This window comes from Cervus canadensis, chromosome 3 (genome assembly GCF_019320065.1).
Source record: "Cervus canadensis isolate Bull #8, Minnesota chromosome 3, ASM1932006v1, whole genome shotgun sequence".
Classification (NCBI taxonomy): Eukaryota; Metazoa; Chordata; class Mammalia; order Artiodactyla; family Cervidae; genus Cervus; species Cervus canadensis.
In genome coordinates, this window is record NC_057388.1 from 77,857,987 (window position 1) to 77,875,041 (window position 17,055).

Sequence of the window (17,055 nt, forward strand, 5' to 3'; positions counted from 1 at the left end):
GACCCCATGGACTGCAGCACACCAGGCTTCCCTGTCCATCACCAACTCCCAGAGCCTGCTCAAACTCATGTCTATTGAGTTGGTGATGCCATCCAACCATCTCGGACTTCCTTTGTGGCTTAGATGGTAAAGCGTCTGCCTACAATGCAGGAGACCCAGGTTCAATCCCTGGGTTGGGAAGATCTCCTGGAGAAGGAAATGGCAACCCACTCCAGTATTCTTGCCTGGGAAATCCCATGGATGGAGGAGCATGGTAGGTTACAGTCCATGGAGTCGCAAAGAGTCGGACACGACTGAGCGACTTCACTTCCACTTTCTTTCCAACCATCTCATCCTCTGTCTTCAGTCTTGCCCAGCAACAGGGTCTTTTGGTGTCACTCTATTCTTGAAAAATACATTGATGAAAAAATAGAACAGCTTTGGCTGTTGAGACAATCTTTCCTTCTTTAAGAACAATTAACATATTTTGAGGTATTGTCAGTTATTTTGGTCAAGAGAAATGAAGAAATACCCTGTATCTGAGTTTTCTTATATGAAGCCCATGATCAGCTGGGAAATGGGAGTGTCTCTTTTGGACTTAGAAAAAAGCAAATGTGATTCACAAGAGAATGCATCCAGTCGAGGTATTTTTCCTTAAAGCAAACTTGGCTGCACACTTAGAAACCCTTCTGAACAGATTTTATAATTGAATTCTGCAGGAAACCCTTACCATCGGCATTGTGCACAACATGCTGCAGTGATAGATGATGTCCCCAGGCCTTGGGGCATCTGTCATTTATGTTTTAGTTGGCCTTGACCTTGATGAGGAGGAAACATTTATCGCCAACTGTAGGGTGTAATTGTTCTGTAAAAATAGAACAGTGCCATAAATGCCCATCAATAAAGTTTATATACAGTAGATAAATTATATATGATAGACACCAAGAATTTTCAACACTTTCAACTGAGGTCAGAATGTTAATTACGAAACATAATTTTTAAGCCCTCCTTATTTTTTTTAAAGATTTTTTGGTATTTCCTCCCACCTCCCTTCCTTCCTTCTCTTCTTTCCTTCTTCCTTCTCTTTCTTCTTTTTTCTTTCAAATTTTTTTCCACGTAAATATTTTTTAAAGCACTGGAATAGATTCTGACATTCTCACCTCTAATCTCCCACCCTCTTCAAATACAGGCAAATATATTTATTTCAAAGGTAGGAGAGTTTTCTACTCACTCTTAAAACTGAGTAGTCTAATGAAGTCCTCCCAAACCACTGCCAAGGTTTCTCCTATTGAGTCACCCAACTTGTTCCTCTCTTCTCTTATCTCTAGAGTACTCAGAAGGGGAGTCACTCTTTTACATCGTGAGTCCAAGGGATGTTGTTGTAGCGAAGGAACGAGACCAAGATGACCACATCGACTGGCTTCTTGAAAAGAAGAAATATGAAGTAGTTTTGCTTTTACTTTTTTCAAAGTATTGACAGATCAGTAACATAAAGAGGATAAAAGCGTTTTTTGTAGTAAATCTTTCATGTTGGTCAACTAGAATGCTCTAAGCTAATAATATGTGGGAGGCTAACAACTTTCCACTATGGTTTCCAGAAATGAGAGGGAATAGAGATGGCAGGGAGGTTGACTGGCTTTATTGTTCAATGGAGGAAGAATTGGTGATGGAGGGAGGGGGTAGGTTAAATCCAGCCTACTGATGTGTTTATTTGGTGGTTTTTAACTGAGGTAGTATTTCAGGATCAACTATTTGAATGTTTTAGTGAAATAATTTATCTGGTGCTTAGTTCATTTATATTGTGCTTAGTTCATATGTAAAAGTAAAGCTATCAAATTATACTCATTTAGGTTGGTTTGAACTGCCTTTTTAGATAGAATGATGTTGTCCACTTCATTGAGTATTGGGTCCGACTAGTTTGAATAGATAATGTCCCATCATGACTTTTTTTTAAAAAAAGGAAAACATTTTAATAGCTGCAAAAGCATTGTTGTGGTGGTTTAGTTAGGGAAGCTCTCTGGAGAGGCTTATCTGCTAGTTAGCTAAAAAACAAAAAATAGTCCATTTATTTGGTGCTTTAAGTTTGTAACCACCTGACACGATTTGAAAAGAAATGTTTTTATTGAATAATATATAAACTTTTTGGAATCCAAGTATTGATACCAAGTATTGATACCAGTTGATAATATATAAACTCTTTTGAGTCCAAGTATTGATACTCCAAATATTGGAGTCCAAGTATTGATACTTTATTGTTATTGATATTTAAAGGTTTAAATATCAACCTTTATTACCTTGATAGCTTTGAATCCAGTAGCTTCTTAAAGAAATAAATTAGGGTTTCAAACAGATGTGGTAAAGTAATCATTATAAACTTAATAAAATAAAAATAGAATCAGAGATTTTCAAAATCTTATTGTAGTTATACCTACGTGTATGTATATAGTTTACTTTTTATGTTTCATAAAGGAAAAGTGCCCCTTGGTTAATACATGTCAAACAGATTTAGAATGATAGATGGATTTTTTTTTGTTGTTCTTTGAACCTAGGAGATTTTTTTGTATTTTAATTTGTGTCTGAAATGTGATTCCAGTATCCTAATGTGGAAATGAATTCACATGGAAATAAGAGAAGTCTTCATTTTGGTTGACTGCTTTTGTTTCAGTTAGAATTCAGTGAGGTTCACTCAACCATAACATTAAAAATTCCTGTGCTTGAAGCAAAAGCCATGGGAAAGCGGGGCTTATTTATGTAGCCCATAACTTTAAAACATAATAAATATAGTGTTTATAACCTCAATATCTTTCTCTCCTACCCGCTCCCTTTTCTCCCCTTCTCCTTTGTCATGTTTTTGTAAACATAGGAAGCTTTGATGGCAGCTGAAATTAGCCAAAAGAACGTTAAAAGACATAAGATTCTGGTAAGTATATAATTTTACTATTTGAAATATAACTTTACCTTTCAATAAGTTATGAGACTGCAAGTAATTTGAGAAGAACAGATTCTTCCTACATTTTGAGAAGTTCTTTCCCATGAATTCTCTAGCCTGTGAGGTCAAAATATTTCATTTTATTGGATCAGTTTCTGCTTGTAAACAAGAAACTTGAACACCTGCTAGGAGGCAGTCTTAGGTAATTTGGAAACTGGATTTATAAATACCCTTTAAATACAAAACTTTCCAGTTATGTGTGGAGAAGTTTCTTTAAATCATAGGTAAAATCACATTATCATGAAATTTATCAAGAGAGTAGTTTCATAAAGCTAGATTGCTTCCATGTCTCCGTAAGAACAGACCCAGTTAATTTTGTTATGGTGACTAATCTAGGACATCACATACATTTTTATTACATTTTGGACTCTGGAAAAATATTGTGAATAAAAGACCACTTCTTTGCTAACTGTGACAATGAATGTACAGATGGAAAGGCAGAAAAGAAATGGTATCCTCCGAGTGTGAAAGATCCCTAGAGATCATCTAGCCCAGGACCCTGGTTGACAAATGCAAATTAGAAGATTAGTCTTTTGTGGCTGTTTGGGTTCCAATACAAATTCCTTCTGCCTACACTTTCCCACCTTAACCTTCTCTTTAAAATTCCTCAAAATAGCCTAATTCTCAAAGAGTATACAAAGAAAATAACTCAGGAACTTATTCATTGAAAATTGTAGAGAATAAGGAAGAATTATCTAAAAATGGAGTGGTCCTGCCAGTACAACAGTATAATTGAAGTAAGCAGGTCAAAAGTAAGACAAACTTAGCTAGTCAGTTGTACATTGGATTTGGTAACATGAAAGTGACAAGTACATTTTCTGTACATGTATTATTTATTCTTAACATGCTTGGCAGAGTGAAAGTGAATGGGAGATGATGAAGTCGAGTAGAATAGAGACTACTAAGGCTTGCTGCAAAATGGAAAAGATTCACGACTGCAGGTGGGGACTATGACATCATGGGCAGGTTTTTGGTAGTCCTGGGTATTTTGTGTAAGAGAGACATTTAACATGCTTATGATAAGGGGAAAGAGATAAAATCAGGTAAAGGTTAAAGAAACACAGGGAACAAAAGTTGGAGAAATTGACTCAGCAAAGGAGGCATCTCTTCTCTGAACCTGTAGACTCACTATAGATAGTGTGATCTGTGATTTTCAGAGAAATAAAGTTAGTCACCCTTTCTTCACCCTGTAGTTCCAACAGATTTGGAATATGATTTCCTACATAGTCATCCTTAAAGTAAAATTGAATCAACTAAGAACTTTGGGTATTTCCCTTCACTCTTGAAATGGGCATGTCCTCTACATTAATCATGCCTGGATATTTCCTTCCTAGGACAAGGCAAGCAGAGAGAAATGGGCTCCTACCATTTCTGCCATCTAGGAAGAAGTTCCAGAAAATATTTTTTTGTACGTAAAGTAGAAGTTAAGAATCTAAGGGTTTTTTTGTTTTGTTTTATTTTTTACATATATTGAGTTAAGCTTCTAACGCAGATGCTTTTGCATGGAACTAATCGTGAGTCATAAGAGGTCCCCTGTATCTGTGACACAGGCCACCCCCAATCCTTTCAGAACCAAAGTAGAATAAGTAAATGAGCGTGAGACTGGGAAGCCAGTCAGTTCACTGCTTTGAGACTGTTTCCTCGTCAGGAAACTTGTGGGTTTGAATGTATTGTTTTTCACGTCCATGTTGATGTCAAGTTGAATATTTCCTTTTCAAGTGGTGTCCTGTCATTTCTCTTCTCTTGCAGCATAGCCTCAGACTTGATGTAGAAGAGACAGATAACTCACGTTTTACAGATGAGAGCACAAGAAACAAGTTTATATCTAGTGATAACATGAAATGTGGTTCTCATATCAGAGATTTCTTTTGTAGGAAATTTTTTAGAAGAGGGCAGGTTAGGAGCCATTAAAGTAGTAACTTTCAAAAAATTATGAATTCTAAAATTTGTGAAAATACAAGTGTATTCAAATATGATTGAGAAAGAAATGAGCATCATTACATAAAGCAAACTGAGGTATAGTATGAATAGGTTCTTGTCAGCAGTGCTAGTAGGACCCAATGTCATGGCTCACTCAGGAACTGAGACCCAATTTTCCATCAGTTCAGTTCAGTTGCTCAGTCGTGTCCGACTCTCTGCAACCCCATGAACCGCAGCACGCTAGACCTCCCTGTCGATCACCAACTCCCAGCGTCTACCCAAACCAATGTCCATTGAGTCGGTGATGCCATCCAACCATCTCATCATCTGTCGTCCCCTTCTCCTCCTGCCTTCAATCTTTCCCAGCATCAGGGTCTTTTCAGCTGAATCAGTTCTTCGCATCAGGTGGCCAAAGTATTGGAGTTTCAGCTTCAACATCAGTCCTACTAATGAACACCCAGGACTGATTTCCTTAGGATGGACTGGTTGGATCTCCTTGCAGTCCAAGGGACTCTCAAGAGTCTTCTCCAACACCACAGTTCAAAAGCATCAATTCTTTGGCGCTCAGCTTTGTTTATAGTCCAACTCTCATATCCATACACGACCACTGGAAAAACCATAGCCTTGACTAGACAGACCTTTGTTGGCAAAGTAATGTCTCTGCTTTTTAATATGCTGTCTAGGTTGGTCATAACTGTCGTTCCAAGGAGTAAGTGTCTTTTTAATTTTATGGCTGCAGTCACCATCTGCAGTGATCTTGGAACCCAAAAAAATAAAGTCTGACACTGTTTCCACTGTTTCCCCATCTGTTTGCCATGAAGTGATGGAACTGGATGCCACGATCTTAGTTTTCTGAATGTTGAGCTTTAAACCAACTTTTTCACCCTCCATGCATTCCAGTTTATTATGAAATTCCTTCGTTTCATTTTCCCTAGGACATCGGCTTGGCGTATATAAACCATCTGGTGGCAAAAGGAGAGTATGATATAGCAGCACGGTAATCAAGATGTTTTCACAATTTTTTAATAGAAATAGAATCAAGCCATATTAGTAATACAAATAAGTCATTCTTTACAACTGACTTTTTTTGTTTACATTTTTGTAATGGGTAATTTTGAATAGTAATAGTTTTAACCACAGAATGAATTGATATGTTATTTACCCACCTACTGTCTCATTTTTACCAAATGAAAAATGTTTTTCTCAATGAAAGAGGTGTCAAAAAACATGAACAGTCTGAGATTTTACCCATTTTATAAGGCAGCCTGGAAAGATAGTCTTCAGGCCTACATTTTTGTCCCCTGATTTAGGGAAATGTGTTTCTTTAATGTGTAAATCAAAGTTTTATTCATACATAAACATTTTTTCCGTATTATGCACTGAGGTAGAATTCTAATGTTCTAAAGTCTGATTTTGTAGTCCATTATTTAAAGCCAGTGAAGAATTGGTTTAAGTGGATACTTATAGGTATGATGGTATTTCTTCAAGGCATAAAGGGTCCCCAAACTAGCAGCATTCATCTGGTTAAGTAGGAAACTCAGAACAGGAAAATCATTGGGAAAACCCTTATCAAAGTTTTCTGAAAGGGATTCATCTTTATGTATAAGTATTTTGTATTTTCTTGATTTCCATCAACTCACATGCAGTCAAGTGAGTACCAGTAATAAATACTTTTTTGTTCATTGGCACTTGAGATGGAAATTTGTCAAAACTCTGGGATGAGAGATTTATCTAAACCATTGGGGAAATGCCTGCTTATTCTGTCTCTGTTTATTTTCTTTATTTATACTTTCTTTCTCCCTGGGATGTTTTTTACAACCAGCAAATGCCAGAAAATTCTTGGGAAAAATGCAGCACTCTGGGAATATGAAGTTTATAAATTTAAAGAAATTGGACAGCTTAAGGTAAGCAAACTTTATTTTTATCTCTTAATTTTTGTATGTAGTATATTAATATTGAGGGCTTCCCAGGCAGCTCAGTGGTTAAGAATCTGCCTGCCAGTGCAGGAGACTCGGGTTCAGTCTCTGGATTGGAAAGATCCCCTGCAGAAGGAAATGGCAACCCACTGCAATATTCCTGCCTGGCAAATTCTGTGGACAGAGGAGCTTGGCAGGCTACAGTCCACGGGGTCGCTAAAGAGTCACACATGACTTAGTGACTAAACAATGACAAAATATTAATATTGAAATGGAAATAAAATTAAGACAGTAGTAATCAGCTCTTTATTGGGAAGTGAGTACCATTTCAACTAGAAAGAAAAACTTTTAGAAATTAGTTATAAAACAGAAGCCTGGTTCATATTTATTACATGTACGATATGTTCACTGTCTTATCTCCCTCCGATTTCCTCGGTGTTCAGATGAAGTTTTAACGTTCTTTTTAATGAGCGTGGGAAACAGGTATGGTCTCATCATAGTAGATTATAAACAGAAGGCTTTTTTCACATGTACTGAATAATTAATGCATTTTCCAGTATTTTACTTACTGGAAGATAGATGAAACATTTTGACCAGGTAGCTCCAACAAATAATTTTGATATTTCATTTCTTTAATCTTTCAATTTAGTGTACAATATCCAAACTAATCGGTAAAGTGTTCCTGTGCCTGTAGGTATGTGTGAAACATTTTCACTTTTCAGTTTTTGTGAGCCTTTATAGTGCTCTCCTAGAATTATAAATATGCTTTTAAAAACTGCAGTTATTCAGCTGGCCAGCCCTGTGCCTCATCCTGTCCTTGCCCCATAAATATGTCTTCTCTGGGAGACCCCCAAGGACACTTATGGTCATGTTTATTGGGCCAGTCCTAGAGGGTCTTCTCCAGTCCTATAGCCAATTTTACCATGATGGCTCCATCACTCAGAACTCCGTATGAATTTCATATCTGTATTGGAAGTTTGTGGTGGCCATTTTTCCTTGTGTGTACATACGGCTGATAATGGTCACGCAAATTAATGTGACTCCATTCCCACCTAAGCGTGGTCTTTCTCCTTTCAATCTGTGTGTGTGACATCACAGTGTACCTATTTCTCCATGTCTAATAGCTCAAAGCCACTGTCCTGATGAGAACATGTAACTTAACCTCCTCCTTCTGTTTAATTGCCAGTCCTTGTCAGTTTCACATCATCAGTATTATTGGGCCTTTCCTGCCCCTCTAGTACCACTGCCTTAGCTCCCGCCTGAGCTCTTACAAGGGCCTTCTGGTAGATCTGTGGACAGTCCTAACCCAGAGTGAACATGTTAGTTGCTCAGTCATGTCTGATCCTTTGTGAGACCCATGGTCTCACAAGCCTTCAAGACTCCTCTGTCCATGCAAGAATACTGGGGTGGGTAGCGATTTTATTCTCCAGGGGATCTTCTCAACCCAGGGATCAAACCCAAATCTCCTGCATTGCAGGCAGATTTTTCACCACTGAGCCACAGGGGAAGCCCAACCCGGAATTAGCTATTTGAAAAAATAAGCATGTTCCTCTCATCCCCTCCTGCTGAAAGTATCAAATCCAGATTCCTTTCATGACCCCCTCTCAGCTTTCTCTTGAGCCCCACCCATCTCCAAGCCATGCTGACCTCCCTGCATGCATAGTGGGTGCTCATGGTTCCATGCCTTTACCCTTGCTGTTCCCTCTGCAAGGGTGGCCTTGCCCTTCTCTCTCTGCCTGACAGACCCCTGGCATCTGTTACTTCTGCTTCAGTCTCCAAGATCCACCTCTCCACAGCTCCCTGTTCATCCTTCTTTCAAGACACTTAGCACGCAATTGGCTGTTTAGATATCAGCATATCTTCCCTCTGAGGCTGTGAGCTCCTGGGGACAGTGCCCCAGGTTCTGGGACCCCAGGACAGAGCATGGTGATTGGTAAGGCAGTGCACTGCGGAGCTATTGTCAAGTGTTTGGAAATTGGAAACTTTTAATACAGCACTGAAAAAGCTAAAAACACAAGGTGTATTTCCCCTTAATTTCAAAACATGAATAGATATCATGTAACTTCTGTGACATTCTCTCTTATAACTTAGATTCTCATTAATTCATCAAGAAGAAGAGAGAAAGTTTACTTAACAGAGGGAAGTTTTTTGATTCAAATTTATTCATACATGTAGACACCCCATATGTACTTTTAAAAATATGTTATAAAAAGAGCTTATTTGAATCTTTTATCTTTGTAATATTTTTCCAAAGTACTCTATTGCCTTAAAATTTAAAGTAAATGTATACTTTTATATTTGTTGCCTATTGCAGTACAGTTTTACTTTGCTACTTTTTAAAGTTTTTTTTTTTTCTTTTTCTTTTCTTAGGCGATTAGTCCTTATTTGCCAAGAGGGGATCCAGTTCTGAAACCACTCATCTATGAAATGATCTTACATGAATTTTTGGAAAGTGACTATGAGGTACAACATTCTAACATGGTCATCTTGTTCTCAGTAGAAAATGTTAAGAAATCTAGAAAAATAGCACAGTGGAGCAGCTGGTTTAAAGGCAACAGCATTACAGCTTCTGTGTGGTGGATAAAACTGGGGGTACATACACTCTGATGACAATTAAAAATGTGTACACCTTGTTAGAGAAAATGTCTAATCTGTGGACATTTTGAAGATTTTCCTAAAGCTAGCTTCTTGATAGAGCTAAAGGAAAAGGATCAAGTACCATTTGGGGGTTTTCAGAGATAGAATAGCATCTGCTAACAATGCTTCTAACTACCCTAAAGAATGTAGAACTTTTTGAAACTCAGAGTTTTGCCAAAAGAGGATCAGAGAAGTTGGGAGGCAGGAAGGGAATTGGAAGTGATAGGTTTGCTTATTGATTAAGGAGAAAACTGGTACTTAAATTGCTTATCTACTATATACTTTGCACTTTTACTTGCTGTTGTGATGGTATACTCCCAACAACACTATACCTAGTAATATCCAATTTTACAGAGTACTAAAGATTAAAGAAGTAACCTGCCCATGGCCATATATATTAGGCATGCCTAGGTTTGAATTTAAATTTGGCGTTTGCGTGCACCCAAAATGGATTTTTTTTCCCCCTGGCCATGCCACATGGCTTGCGAGATCTTAATTCCCCAACCAGGAATCAGACCTGGGCCCTCGGCAGTAAAAGTGCGAAGTCGTAACCACTAGACCGCCAGGGAAGTCTCCCAAAATGGATTATAGTTTTTAAAGTTGTTCTTTTAACACACATTTATTCGGAAAATCTGTTTCATGCGTGCTGTATCCCAGGAATGTGCTAGGCACTAGGCATGCAGGTGTGAATGAAATGATGTGCATTTAGCAATAGCTCATAGTCCTAGTCACACCCAAGCACGTAAACCAGCGTTCTCAACAGGGGCAGACACCCGCCCCCTGCCCCAAACCCACTCAGAAATATTTGGTGATGGAGACAGCTTTAGTTGTCATGACTGGGAAATTGGCAACACTGGCATTTAGTAGGTAGAGGCCAGCAGGATGCTGCTAAACATCCTTCAATGCACAGGATAGCTCCCTATGACAAAGAATTCTGTCCTTAAATGTCAGCAGGACTGAGGTTGCAAAGATAAACAGATAAATTATTACATCATATGCCAGGTGCTCTCATAAGGCTATCCACGAAACGCTATGGAAATACTCAGCCTTCTCCTACTTCTGACCAGAGGGAAAGATGAGATTTCTGGTGGGCAGGTTCTAGACAAGGCTGGTAAGTTCTGCTGCTGGGAGGATCCATACCCTGGTAGATTGCAGACCCTGGGCTCCTATTCTCCGGCTTCTGTCCAGCCTTCACAGTCTTTCATAAAAGTGGTGCCATCTTCAGCTCCTACTAATGTTCAGGAGCCGAACCCAGTGATCTGTTTTCATTTTTGGTACCTCACAGTGTGTTACGGGTTGTCCTTGCCTTCACACATTCTGATGTTATGTTTTGAAAATAAGGAAGACTTTATTTACAACTTTCCTCCTTCCCACAAGAATGTGCGGTAGCTTGCAGAAAGGTTAATAGAAATAGAAAAAGGCAATCAGAGAGGGCATGAGAAAAAGAACTGTGTTTTGAGTGCCTACTCAGGCACTTTTTTAACCAATAACTGAGTCCATTTAAAGAGAAGTAATAATGCAAATACTACCTTCTCACTCTGAGATTATTTTTAGAGCTTAAGATCTAAAGGGACTTTTAAGATTGTAATCCTTTAATAACACAAGGACTTGGTCAGTTGCTGTCAGCCAAGTGTTCCTGGATATGTTCAATTCAAGCATTCCGATGCCTACATCACCAGTGTATCTCTTTTACTGTTATAAGCCTGTATTTTTATCACAGGGAGGGATTAAGTGCTTTAGTATGAATTAAAATTGAACAAAATATTTCTCTATTAATTGTGCATACTAATGGGGCAGGATTTATTCATGTTCTTTTCTTATTAGCATATGTTCTAGTGTCATGATCCAGTCTTCCCTCCCAGCCTGGATCTATTCCTTGCTAGATCTGTACAGAAGAGTTTATGGTAATAGTGTATGCCATTTATGCTAGGTTCTAACTCATGCAGTCTAGGAGCATGGTTCCTATTTATTTTCTATTCAGTTCAGTTCAACACATCTTTAGAACCTACCATGGTCGAGGACTGGGCTGAGTACTCATTTGGATCCAAGAGGAAAACACAGTCCCAGCCTTCAGTGGGTTTACAGACTGGGGACACCATATAAATAAGCTTCAAGTAACTAGAAAATATGTAAAACAGGCAGAGTAATGTGTTATATAAAAAAATGAGAGAACATTATTGGCTGCAGTTATTGGAAAAGGTTTCTGCAGTGAAAAAAGACTTGTAATGGACTGTCCCTGTTTCTTTCCAGTATGTTCTAAGTACCTAGAATAATTGTCATAAATATTCCATCTTTGTACATCTTCCCAAAAAAAAAGAATTATGAGTGTTCTGTGAAAATATGGAAAGAATATGAACTTTATTTCAAAATACCAAAGCTTAGTATACTTGTCCTCTTTTTAAAGTAATTTAACAGTAAAAAAAGCAATTTTATTATTTGTGTGATTCTCTTACAATTCATGATTCAACCCTTATTTTTTTCCAGAAACTTTTAAATACTGTATCATTAAAGGTATCTTGTTGATTCATACCTGGAAAACTTTTGACTGTGAGTGGAAGAAATAAGCATAACTTAAAGCTTATAGATGTTTTTCTGCTGAATGTTTTAGGGTATCTTCCTCGTCATTATTATTAAGAAGTGTATGAGTAATTTGGTTTTGTCATAAGCTCTTGTAAGTAATTCATATTTTAGCTCCCATCATTCTCAGTTTCATGTTTAGTTTTGAGTTAAACTGTCACAGAGTTGATCAGATAGCAGTGTTACGTAGCAACACTTGATCTCATATAATGCGGATGAAAATTCTGTGCCTCTAAATAGTCCTAAAGGTCAGATTAAAAATAAAAATATGAGGCTTCCCTGGTGACTTAGTGGTAAAGGATCTGCCTGCCAATGCAGATGTCGCAGACACAGGTTCAATCCCTGGTCCAGGAAGATCCCACATGCCATGAAGCAACTAAGCCCATGAGCCACAACTATAGGGCGGGTGCTCTAGAGCCCGGGAACAGCAGCTGCTGAGGCCCGAGCTCCCTAGAGCCCATGCTCTGCACCAAGAGAAGCCAGCGCCAGGAGAAGCCTGTCTCCACCCCTAGAGAGTAGCCCCCACTCTGCAACTAGAGAAAAGCCTGCAGCCAAGACCCAGCACAGCCAAAAGCAAATTATTTTTTAAACATTGATAAAAATATAATAAAAATATATATGAAATTAAAAGTTTTTTCTTGAAGGTACTGGTGCTTCATGATTTCTTTGTATGGAGTTTCTACTGAAATTTTTTAATTTAATTTTTAATTTACAGCCTACTAGAATTATTTAAATAGTTAAGCCTTGCTTCATAATATTAACAGCAGATATATAAGCATGATAAAAATGGGGTGATTTTTGTGGCATTTCGTTTAATGAATAGTCCTTAACCTCTTACTTCCTCTGATGGGCACCGGGGGATTCTCTTACTTTGCCACTGGATCCTAATAGCTCCCTGATAACTGTGTCTTCTAATTATTAATAAAGGCTTCAGGGTAATTTCATCAGTATTTTTCATCACATTTAATCAGAGGTACATAAAATCAGTTAAGCAGAGAATAGCCTAATGTGAAATGTGATAAGTGTTTATTTCAGTTTATGTTGGAGTCGTCTCATTTTTAATCACACAGTGTGACCAGTCATTTTGTCTTATTTTCATTAGAAGTTGGCAGTGTTGCAAGGCTATTAACTGAATCAGGAAAATAAAAAAGGAGCCAAGCTTTCATCTTTCCCTGAATAGTATTATTCCTGGTCTCAGGGCTACTGAGAATTGCTAGTATTGGGGTAGAAATCTTGTCAGGACTTTTTTCTTTTAATGTTATAAATTACAGAGCCTTAAGAAAACAGAAACTTGATCCTTTGTACTTGCTCCAAAGTATCATTTTGATTCAGAGAATATTTTAATGTTGTGATTCAATGGTTTTATAAAATATGTCCTCTTTACTGAGTGGATCTCCTTCCCAAATCTCACAGATCAAACTGTAGTCATGGTCACATGAAGGAAAGTTGCAGTTTGAATAGAAAATATACAGCCTGTTCTGATCTCTTGCCATCCTTCCCAGGGGATACTTGAGTAGAAACTGGACTTGAAACTATATTCCTGATTCTTTCATGATTTTTCTTCTTACAAAATCCTAGTACTTTACAGAAGCAAATTCCACCATGCTGTTTTCATTTCTAAGTATCATTTAAACCAATTAAAAGTAGTTCATTAAGGCACTGAAGTAAAGTGATAGTCGCTCAGTCATGTCTGACTCTTTGTCCTGTCTGACTGTAGCCCACCAGGCTCCTCTGTCCATGGAATTCTCCAGCAAGAATACTGGAGTGGGTTGCCATTCCCTTCTCCAGTGGATCTTCCTGATCCAGGGATTGAACCCCGATCTCCTGCATTGCAGGCAGATTTTTTACCATCTGAGCCACCAGAGAAGCCTCATTAAGGCATTCATTGTGTTATTTAATATTAATAATTTTTTCAATAATGTGAATATTTTTATTTCTTCTATCTATAGAAACATCTAAGGTTTTTGGTTTTGTTTTGTTTTTGTTTTTTCCCTAAAAGTTGCCAAAGATCAGTAAGTAAACTGCTCCCCAGTACTTTGAGTTACAAGGGCTAAAGTTAGGGATCGTCATGGCAGAGGCTGCCCAGGACACTGGCTCACAGCACTGGAAAGCTCTGGAGACAGGATCCACAGCACTGGAGACAGGATTCAATCAAGGGATCTGGAATTTTCTATGAGAACCACAAAATTTAAAATCCAGGAAGAGTCAGGGTAAGAGCAGGGGATAAGACTTGAACCAAAGTCCCAAATCCCTAAACAAAACTAGAGTTAGAGGCACCCAGTGGAAGGAAGATGGAGATGATAACTTGCTGAACGTGGGACGCTGGGTGAGTCCACCATGGGAGCAAAGCCGCCATGTGCCCAGGGCTGGCTGTGCAGCTGACTTGGACAGAATCTGTAAGATGTCAAAGAATGCCTTCCGGTGTTACAGTTAGTCCACAAGGAGGAGAGAGCAAGTAGACCTAAACTCTGTGCAGTGGTGCCTAATGGAAGGACCCCCGGGCCCCGCTTCCTCATGCATTTCATCCAGTAATAAGAGCAGGGATGGTTCTGCCCACTTCTCTTCTCAGGAGTGGCCAATGGAAATGGGCATGTGGTTATTCTCTGCCTCCCTTGCCACCACCAAACCCATAGTCTGAAAACTGATGATATGTTTATGGACCAGTGTTTTCATCATAAAATGGTTTTGTGTGTTTTCCATGAAAACTTTTCAGGCATTGTTTGAATTCTTGGGATTGCTTTCCTTTTTAAAGAGTGTTCTGTTTTTTCCCCCTTGGATAGGGTTTTGCCACATTGATCCGAGAATGGCCGGGAGATCTGTACAACAATTCAGTAATAGTTCAAGCGGTTCGGGATCACCTGAAGAAAGATAGTCAGAACAGGACCTTACTTAAAACCCTGGCAGAATTGTGAGTATATTTTAATGCTTTTTTTTTTTTTTTGGTCCAAATCAATCGTCATGAAAAGTTTTCATATTTTAGATCTGGCAAACTGAATTGGGAGAATGCAAGTTTGTATGTGCAATTTTCCTATATTCGCTCTTAGTAGAAAACTTTTCATAAGCCTCCAGTGTACAGCTAGAAGGTAAGGTAAGGGAAATATGTGAGACTGTAATTTATTTTAATTTAAATTTATTGTAATTTATTATAATTGTAATTTATTTCCCAGAGGAGAGGAACTCTGGTCAGCACCACTTAGTGGAGGGCAGTGGTTTGGGGAGGAAAGGACGCCAGGTCTTGGACTACTGCAGCAAGTCATTTTCCCAGTGAGGCTCGGGTTTCTGTCATTCTTGGGTCTGCAAGTTAGTAAACTTCTTAAACTGTAGACTCTTTCTCTGTAAGATCACAGGGGGCAATTCCGTATGGGTTGATTTTCATGAAATTTCTTAATCAAGAACTGAGTGCAGTGCCTGGCATTGAGTCAGGTCTCAGAATATGGAAGCTTGGTCAGTGCTTTTTGTATTTTGGGACACTTTCAGTGACTTGGGCTTTGTGCTAACTGCCTGAGATGCAGACAGATAAGGTCCACCCATGCCCTAGGACCTTTGACTAGTGAAACAAGAAGCACACTGCAGTTAACCTCGGGAAGACCATCCAGCTTCAGCCCCTCCTCACACGCCCACCGTCTCAGACAAATCCTCTGTCACTCTCACCTCTTTTGCCCAAGACCAGGCCTCGAATTCAGGGCTGTTTAAGACTTTCCACAAAAGGAGTTTTGTTTGTGGCACTGAGTTGGAATACTAATCATTTTCTTCTGGAAACATAGTTTTCCTTGGATTCTTTAGTTACTAACACTGTACTAATAGTACTGATAATTCTGTAGTACTAATAATGGACCCAGTGCGGCTAAGCATCAGTTGGCCTTTAGGAGCTGACTTGCGAAATTAAGCATTGTGAAAAACATTGTTTCAATACAAAAACACATTTGAATTTTATACAACTCCTTACAGATAAGCTTTTGGAATATCACCCATCTGTCAGCTGAATACTGCTTATAAGAATTGTAACTGATTTTTCTATTACTAGAATAAGAATTTCCTTCATTTGGGGTCATAATTTCATTGTATATCAATTTCTCTAAAACATTTTGAGAGTTTTCTGTAGGGAATTAGTTTTTGTCAATATTGACAGAATATTGACAATAGAATATTTTCAATTTTCTAAAATTTTCTCAAGGTTCTGAGAAAGAAATACTTATTGGTCACATATAGTTCAATCCCAAGGAACACTTTTCTAAATAAAGTTAATTTTTCTCTCTGAACAAGTTTTTCAGTTTTCATTAAAGTAAAACATGATTTATTGAGTATATCTTCATGTTTTATTAGAAGTGTTGATGAACATTAATGTAAAAACTTTTTGTCTTACCAGGTACACCTATGACAAAAACTATGGCAATGCTTTGGAAATATACCTAACGTTAAGACATAAGGATGTTTTCCAGTTGATCCACAAACATAATCTTTTCAGTTCTATCAAGGATAAAATTGTTTTATTAATGGATTTTGATTCTGAGGTAATGTTTCTTTTTCTTTTTTTAAGATTTCTTTAGTTTTAAAAAAATTTTATTAGAGTATAGTTGATTTATAGTGTATGTTAGTTTCAAGTATACAGCAGAGTGAATCAGTTATAATGTGTTTCTTATTTTACTACTGATAAATTATTTGTGCTGTCCCACGTTTTTCATAGACATTTGTCCACATGCTGGAGTAGTTAATAAATCACATAACCTGTTGTATGCTAACTCTTCAGAACACTCTGACCCTCACTGGATGTTCCTTTAGTAGTTGGCATTCAGGACTCCTTTAGTTGATGCAGTTTTTCTGTAAAAGCAATCATAACTTGATGTGGAACTTTTAAAGTTGTGTGTATGTGAAGTAATTTTCTTTTTTTTTTAGTAAAACAGTTCATTGTAATTCATAGGAACAGAGAAACTAGCCATATGCTTTAGCTCATTCAATCCTCTTAATTGTATGTCCCAGAATTCAAGCTGTAAGTAAACTATTCTGATCTGTTTGATGCACTTTTATTCTTTGGCATTC

The 17,055-nt window shown here is 38.0% G+C and overlaps 1 protein-coding gene and 1 non-coding gene across 3 annotated transcripts in view; both read left to right on the forward strand.

The window, feature by feature from the left end:
• VPS41 (VPS41 subunit of HOPS complex) overlaps nucleotides 1–17,055 on the forward strand; it is a 409,984-nt gene that overhangs the window by 364,117 nt on the left and 28,812 nt on the right. For both annotated transcript variants that reach the window (XM_043463545.1, XM_043463546.1), the window contains 7 exons: nucleotides 1,308–1,423; nucleotides 2,843–2,899; nucleotides 5,824–5,885; nucleotides 6,711–6,792; nucleotides 9,175–9,267; nucleotides 14,799–14,926; nucleotides 16,385–16,529. In XM_043463545.1, the coding sequence (XP_043319480.1) occupies nucleotides 1,308–1,423; nucleotides 2,843–2,899; nucleotides 5,824–5,885; nucleotides 6,711–6,792; nucleotides 9,175–9,267; nucleotides 14,799–14,926; nucleotides 16,385–16,529 (683 nt within the window). The remainder of the gene's footprint in view (nucleotides 1–1,307; nucleotides 1,424–2,842; nucleotides 2,900–5,823; nucleotides 5,886–6,710; nucleotides 6,793–9,174; nucleotides 9,268–14,798; nucleotides 14,927–16,384; nucleotides 16,530–17,055) is intronic.
• Nucleotides 109–180, forward strand: TRNAC-ACA. Its single transcript has one exon. It is a non-coding gene; the product is annotated as a tRNA-Cys (tRNA).